This window comes from Colobus angolensis, unplaced genomic scaffold, assembly GCF_000951035.1.
Source record: "Colobus angolensis palliatus isolate OR3802 unplaced genomic scaffold, Cang.pa_1.0 Scaffold197, whole genome shotgun sequence".
NCBI lineage: Eukaryota > Metazoa > Chordata > Mammalia > Primates > Cercopithecidae > Colobus > Colobus angolensis.
In genome coordinates this window covers 4298909-4306527 of record NW_012115121.1, presented here as the reverse complement: position 1 = coordinate 4306527, position 7619 = coordinate 4298909, and the positions used below count along the sequence as shown (strand labels likewise).

Sequence of the window (7619 nt, the reverse complement as noted above, 5' to 3'; positions counted from 1 at the left end):
GCGCAGTAGGTTGTGGCTGGCGTTGAGGCTGCGCAGTGTGCGCGGTAGGCAGCCGGGCAGGCGCTCCAGGTTGCGGTTCGCCAGGGTCAAGGCCGCCGGTGCCCCGGCGCAGCTCAGCGAGGCGGTTGTGGCTCAGGATCAGCACCTGCAGCTGCTCCAGGTGGCCGAGCTCGGATGCGCTCAGCGCGCGCAGTAGGTTGTGGCTGGCGTTGAGGCTGCGCAGTGTGCGCGGTAGGCAGCCGGGCAGGCGCTCCAGGTTGCGGTTCGCCAGGGTCAAGGCCGTCGCACCCGCGGCGGGCAGCCCCTCGCAGGGCGAGTCGGTGGCGTTGCTGCCACTGCTCCCCCAGGGGCCCTGCTGAGTGACCCGGAAGAGCGGGACCTTCTGGAGAAGATCGGCCCAGCTGGGGCGCAGCACCGTCAGCAGCAGCAGCAGCAGGGTTTGCCGCATGGCGTCTGGAGAGAGAACAGCAGGACGCCCATCAAATCCATAGGAACTTCCGAAGAAAGGGGCAGATGCGCGTCCCAACCCCACCTCAGAGCTCTGAGGAGACGCACAGGCCCTGGATGTTCCCTGAAGGGCAGGGAGACGTTCCCAGAGTCGCCTGGTGTGCAGTGACCTCGCCCCTGTCTGCTTTTAACCTATCGTCTCCCCCAGGAGCACCGTGGTACCCCTTGTTGTTCCTCCCCTCAGGGATGCCTTTCCCCCTTCTTGTGAGAGGGACGCCTTCCTCATCTCTCCAGTCTGGGCCTGAATCTCTCAATAACTCCCTCCGTTTATCTACCCCCATCCTGTGAGCTTCTACAGGCAAGGGATGTCCCCTTCATTGCTGCAAACTCTCCCCAGGTAAACAGTCACTGCTCCATAAACGTGAATGCCCTCAGTTAGGAAGAATCTCTGCTGGGATAGAAACACTTACTCTAGGAAGATTTTGTCAGTTCCACGCCTCTCAGTTACCCCGCTTTTCCCCGTTAGACCTGCCCAGCCACAGGGGAATCCTAGTTTGCCTAAAATAAGTCCTGGAGTCCGTTTCTTGGGAGCATGCCCAGGGTTGCCTTCAGCAGAAGAACAAAGCCCTGTGAACCCTGGAGTCAAACATTTCCTGGTCCCATGTGGGTTCCAACAAAACCAGAGCCCCCAGTATTAGCCCTGCCCAAGAGGGATGGCTGAGAGCTGCTAGTTGTGGAATTTCTGGAGTACTTAGGGTTGCACAGGTCAGCTAGGAGATCAAGCGGAGGAAGAGCCAGCAGCCATGGGCTAGCTTGGGAGTGGCAAAGATACTGTTAACCAGGCCCTGACCATGAGGTCACTGCTCGATATCCCTCATGACTGCAGATGTGTATTCCTTTCCCAGCTCTCTGTGCTGACCAGTAGATCTCCCAGCCACTACGCAGGGGCCAGGGGAAGCGTCTCCCTATTGCTAGCTGGGGATGAAGGCAGTGAGAAAGATCCTGGAACCTGAAGCCAGGAGCGTGTGCATCCAGCAGTGTGTCATGCTTACCTGGAAGTGGTCCTTTTGGAGTGTGGCTCCTCTGGATGCACCTCTGAAGTCCTCAGTTTTGTTTTAGAGATTCCGGGGACCACTGATTTGGACAGCAACTCAGCTCTGAACTCCAGAGGGAGACCTGTCTCCCAGCCTCCTCTCTCCCACAACACCCATCCACTGAGAGGGCCTGAGACACTCCAGTCTTTCCCATGGCTCCTCCTTTCCCATCAAGACACTGTTGTTTTTAGCCAACACCCTCATTGCTCAGCTCCCTCCTCTCCCACTAGGGCCTGCGCCCACCCCTCTCCAGGCCTGGCACCTCCCCCTAGCCCTCCCCATCTTCACCTCCCCGAACACCACCTTTCTCAGGCTGGAGAAATGGAAGGAGTCAGCGATGAGGGCTAGTGGAGTGCAGTGAGGCAGAGCAGTGCTGTCACCTCTCAGGAATTTGATCCTTCCTGCTGGTGGCTCCCATTTCCTGGGATGGCTGGAGGCTAAATGGTGAGCCAGCGAGAGGAGCAAGCCACTTCTCCCAGAGGGAAGGCATCCGAGTCTAGAGGAAGCTTGCAGGGATTTCCAGGAAAAAGTGGCAGGAGAGAGGATCCTCAGAAGGGTCTGGGGCAGGAGCAGGCTCAAACCAGACCCAAGAGGCCCCGCGGACAGTCTGTTTGGTGGCTCTGGGATCCCGCTCAGTGACAGTGTGGACGTTTGTCTCTCATAAGGAGTGAGAATAAACAGAGGGCGGAAACGCAGAAAGAACATTCCCACTCCATGCCTGGGAGGTTGGGTCCTGATTACCAGCCCCAGGTCTCCCGAAGATGTGATGCTTGAGTGAGCTTTGTTTAGAGCGCTTTTGTTTGGAGCAGACAGCACTTCTCTCCCCGCAAAGTCCCAAGGCAGAGCCTGGTCCTTTCCTCTGAGGGCCTTCGATCTGCATCCTCCCCCAGTCCCGCCTAGCCCGGTCTGAGAGTTCATCGGGGTTAATGGGCCGCAGCTTTGTGTGACAGACACTGAGACCAGAACTTTACGTATTTTTCCTCCTGTCAGTCCTTATCTGGACAACCCTGAGGAACTCCAGGATACCTCAGAAACTTGCCTATTAGGGTTGATTGGTTAATTGGAAGTTCCTGAGGATCTCCATTGAGGCCTTCTCCACCCACAGCCTGAAGAAGATCCTTCAGTCTCAGTGCCAGCTAGGACCCTGCTGCTCAGAAGCATCGCTCCTCTGCCCGAGCAGGACAGGGAGAGGCCGCTCTGTGCGACCCAGCCTGAGGCTCATGCAGTCACCTCCCAGGGAGCCTGGGCCCAGGTCCCAGAGGTAGAAATACATGCCATGGAGACACAGGAGGCCAGGTGGGAAGAAGTCAGGAAGAAGTGGGTTCAACTTAGAGGTGGAGTCAGCATGCAGACCAGTGGGCAGCCTGCTTCCTCTTTGCCTTTGCATGGAGAGCTCCATGCCCAAGAATTAAAACATTAAGCCAGGCATTGGCGGCTTACGCCTGTAATCCCAGCATGTTGGGAGACTGAGGCAGGAGGGCAGGAGTTCAAGACAGATCAGGGCAACATAGCAAGACCTTGTCTCTATCAAACAAACAAACAAAAAGAATTAGAACATCATGTTTCCCTCAGAGTTAAACCAGCCAGGTCCACCCATGTAAGGTGATTGACCATGCTGAGGCCAGCAGGGGTTTGGGGAGTCCAGGCAGGGCTTTCCCAGGTGAGAGGGAGCCTAATCCATGGAAACATGCCTGGATTGAACAGAGACCCTGAGGAGGAAGGAAGCTGGTTCACCACAGAGGCCTATGAAACAGGACCTTGGGGAGCCATGTCGGGGTGCTACTCCTCTGTGTACTAGTAGGCGAGGGTTCTGGAGTGGCCCTGGCTGAGGAATCCCCCTGAAGGCATCATCCTGTGGTTGCCTGGAGTGGCCATCCTGTGTGGCCCAGGCCCTCTGAGCCAACTTCTTGCCACTGCTGCTTCCTGGCCAGTTTGCCAGTGGTGGCAAGGGCCTGGCCGGGCCAGGCTGACCTGAGGTTGGCCCTCTGGACTGCCCTGTTGCCCTGGTTGTACCCAACCCTAGCACACACATCCTTGGCAGGCTGCCCCATTCAGCTTCTGAGCTGGGGAGGCTGACGGCAGAGCCTGCATGGCAGGGTTTGCTTATCGGTCTTTCTGGGACAGAGGGTTGACCTTGCCTCAGTGGGTAGTACCCTCTGTGTGCATCATCGTCCCCTTTTTAAAAATTGAGCACTTACTATAGTCAGAGCCTAATTCCACATGCATGGTCTTATCTAATCCTCCCAGGTACTTACTATTATACTTATATTACAGGTGAAGAAACTGAGGCTCGCCAAGGTTTTCGTGCTCTAGATTCTGGAGAACATATGGAGTGAGCTATGTGATTTAACCGAGACAGTCTCCCTCTGTCACCCAGGCTGGAGTGCAGTGGCACAGTCGTGGCTCACTGCAACCTCCACCTCCCAGGTTCAACTGATTCTCATGCCTCAGCCTCCCAAGTAGCTGGGATTGCAGGCATGCGTCATCATGCCTGCCTAATGTTTGGGGGTATTTTCAGTAGAGACAGGAGTTCGCCATGCTGACCAGGCTGGTCTTGAACTCCTGGCCTCAAGTGATTCACCCACCTTGGCCTCCCAAAGTGCTGGGATTACAGGCACGAACCACCGTGCCCAGCCAAACCACTGTCTTATATTGCCGTCCGTAGACCTCAGCATCTGATACTATAATATGCCCTTAAGCACAAGAGAATCTTTTCCAAATACTTAGACCCAAATTGTGTGAGAAGCCAAGACACTGGGAAATTTCCTTCCATAGTTGAGCAGCTCACTCTCAAAATACACAGAGCTGACTTCTTGGGTGACTGTGGGCCCAAGACTGAGGAGGATGACTGGGTAGGGCCCACCAGGCACCTCTCAGGGAAGCTCAGCCCTCTTTTCCAGCCTTCTCTCCTCTTCTAGCACTTCTTGGAGGTCAGGACAAGAGGACTAAAGTGTTTGTCCTCTCCAGAGAAGAATGCTAAGGTCTTGCATCACAATCCTGGAACCAACAAATATGCATCCTTCAATTGCTGCACCAAGTGCCGTGCCATGCTTGCCCTCCATGGCTTTACTGTAGCTGTTCCTCTGCCTGGATGCCCCCCTAGATTGCTTTAGTCTCCATTTTAGCTAATTTATTTGATTACTAGTGTGGGTCCCCTTGAAAGGAGACCCTAAGATACAGACCCGGGTGCCATGCAGGTAATTTATTTGGGAGGCCATCTCCAGGAGTACGGAGATGGAATAAGGACGTGAGACAGGGAAGGAAATGTGCTGATGATGTGTTGATGAGCAGAGACTGCTTTGGACTACTGGGGCTCCATCTTGCTGGGGGCCTCTGCGAGACTGTATACAGCACGCCTCAGGATTGTTCCATCAAGTGGCAAGGAAGAGGGGTATCCTTCCGCCAGCTTCTGCTTTTTGTTGGTTTGAGGGTTCTTCTCGTGGCTTTAACTTCCTGGCACACAGATCAAGCAACTCCACGGAGGGCTAAGGGGATAGGCAGGGCACTGACATCACCTGCTATAGCACCCTTCAAGACTTCACCCAAGCGGATGCCCCCAGGCAAATTAAGCGCCTGCCTTGGTGTTTTTTCCTAGGGAACACTGGCTACCTGCCATCAAGCGGAGTGATGTGGCTCTTCTGTAATTTAGGACTAAACTTCCTGATAACTGGGTCACATGATTTATTTCCTAGCCCCGGTGCCTGGGGTGGCGTCTGGCACACAGGAGAAATGTTCTGACCAATGAATGGGAAAAGGCACGACAGTGTATGTAGAGGATCATGGTGTTCTCCACAGCGCCCAGGAGTGGATGGGGCAGGACTCAAAACAGTAAAAATCAAATTCAAGTTCCTGAAATTCGCAGCTCAAGTCCTCCAGCATCCCAGCATTGAGAAAGGCTAAGGTGAGAGTTGAGACGGAGGAGTGAGCAGAAGTGGAGGAAGAAAATTGAGTCCCAGAAAACCCTCCAATTCAGATTCCCTACACTGTTAGAATCTTTGAGAGAAAAAAAATCTCTTGGAAGAAGATTACAAGGTTAGACTGACAGTAAACCTACAGCAGCTGGTTGGGGGGGGGAGGGCGGGAAAGAGCCAGTAATTATATACTTGGCCACCCTTTTATGGATTTAGATAAAAATCAGAGTCATGGATCTTTGACCTTAGAAGGAACTTTAGAACTTGTCTAGTCCCATCCCTCCTTGTCCACTTTAGGAGAAAATGAGCCCCAGAGGGGGAATTTGGCTTGTCTGAGGTCACACAGTGTTGAGTTCCTAATTACCCGGTGAAAAGGAAGGGTGATCTAATTCTCACTGTTCCACTCTGGCTCTGGGCTTATTTGCACAGCTGACCAGGTCTCACCTGCCCTGATATTAGCAATGTGAGTCTTTCCCTGAAGGTATGGCTAAGTAAACATACCTGGTAAGCATCAAGCCACTGAGCAGTTTCAAGGGCTCTGACTCCAGCTGTTCCCATCTTACCCCCAGAACTCCAGGAAGAAATACTCCCAGCACAGACTGCCCCAGAGACCCAGAATTGGTATCTTCTAAGTGGGTCCTGTCCAGCTCTCTTTACAACTCTTGCAGCCTGCAATGGGGTGATGAGGCTGACCCAGGTGACAGGTGACTGCTCGGCCACCTGCCCCTGCCCTGCCCTGCCCTCCAGATGCCAGTCAGCTATGCTGAGAGGTTTTCCCCAAAATACGGGAGTCAGAATGTACAAGCCTAAAGATTACATTCTTCTCTGACACCAGAGATAAGCCAGAAGAATGGGAGGGTGATTGTGGGAGGAGACGGTACCAGGTTGTCAAGTCTCCGGGAAGAGCCAGCTCTCCCGATATGGAATGTACAGAAGAAGATTCCAAGGGGGTAGAAACCAAGACATCTGAGTGGGCTCACTGACGTGGCTGACCTGCCTGTGAGGAAATGATCTGGAGGAAATAAAGTAGTAATAGGTTGAGACTCATGTATATTTTCTTTCTGAAGTGTCACTCACCAAGTCAGGTTTCAGCATGAGGATGGATAGAATGCTTAGAATTTTAGAAAATACCCTTTGAGATCCTTTTAAAATCCATAGTGAAAAAGATTCAAACAGAAATGTGAGGTCAGACTCTAACCTGCCACTTTACTTTGCCTGTCACTGTAGGAAGTGGGATGGGACAGTGGATAGGAACATTTACAAATTATATTCTGGAATTGACCACAGCCAGAGGCAGCATACTAAGGGAAAAGGACCTTAAGTGGGACACAAGATGCTGGATTCTCATTCCAACACCACTACCATCTTTCTGGGTACAGTGTCTATGTTCTTAAGCTTCTGTCTATCTCATATTTTTCATTTGTAAAGTAAATGAATTGGCTGAGCAGTTCAGCACATGTATCTTGAGACCATGCTAATAAGTGACCCAGGTGCTCACTATATAACACGGGGGCTCAGAGATGAACAAGGCTTGGACCCTGCCCTCAAGCAGTTCCCAGCCTAGAAGGGGTGGAAGAGAGAAAGAAATCATGCACAGTGTGAGCACATTATCACATCACAAAAAGCTGAATTGTGAGCTCTGTTCATCCTGGAAGTGTGTCCAGCTTGTTCACTGCTGTATCTGAGTATCTGGCAGCACCTGCACACAGTAGATGCTTAAGAGAGATTTACTGGGCTGGGCACGGTGACTCATACCTGCAATCCTAGCACTTTGGGAGGCCGAGGCAGGCAGATCACCTGAGGCCAGGAGTTGGAGACCAGCCTGGCCAATATGGTGAAACCTCATCTCTACTAAAATACAAACAATTAGCTGGGTGTGGTGGCATGTGCCTGTAATCCCAGCTACTCAGGAGGCTAAGGAAGGAGAATTGCTTGAACTCAGGAGGCAGAGGTTGCAGTGAGCTGAGATTGCACTGTTGCACTCCAGCCTGGGCAATAGGAGCGAAACTCCGTCTCATATAGGAATAAAGAGAGAGAGAGAGAGAGATTTACTGAATGAATGAGTGTGACTGTGCCCTGTCCTTCTCCTGTTTCTGATCAGTTACATTCCCTTATTTGGAATTTTCCTCAGAAGAGCAGTCAGGGTTTGTCTGTGCATTTATTCAGA

At 52.6% G+C, this 7619-nt stretch overlaps 1 protein-coding gene across 1 annotated transcript in view; it reads right to left on the bottom strand.

Moving 5' to 3' along the window:
- LRRN4 (leucine rich repeat neuronal 4) overlaps positions 1–1750 on the bottom strand; it is a 13770-nt gene extending 12020 nt beyond the window's left edge. Inside the window, exons 1-2 of the mRNA XM_011941052.1 lie at positions 1500–1750; positions 42–453 (exon numbers count right to left, since the gene is read on the bottom strand). Of these exons, the coding sequence (XP_011796442.1) occupies positions 42–448 (407 nt within the window). The 5' untranslated portion in view covers positions 449–453; positions 1500–1750. The remainder of the gene's footprint in view (positions 1–41; positions 454–1499) is intronic.
- Between the last annotated feature and the right edge of the window lie 5869 nt (positions 1751–7619).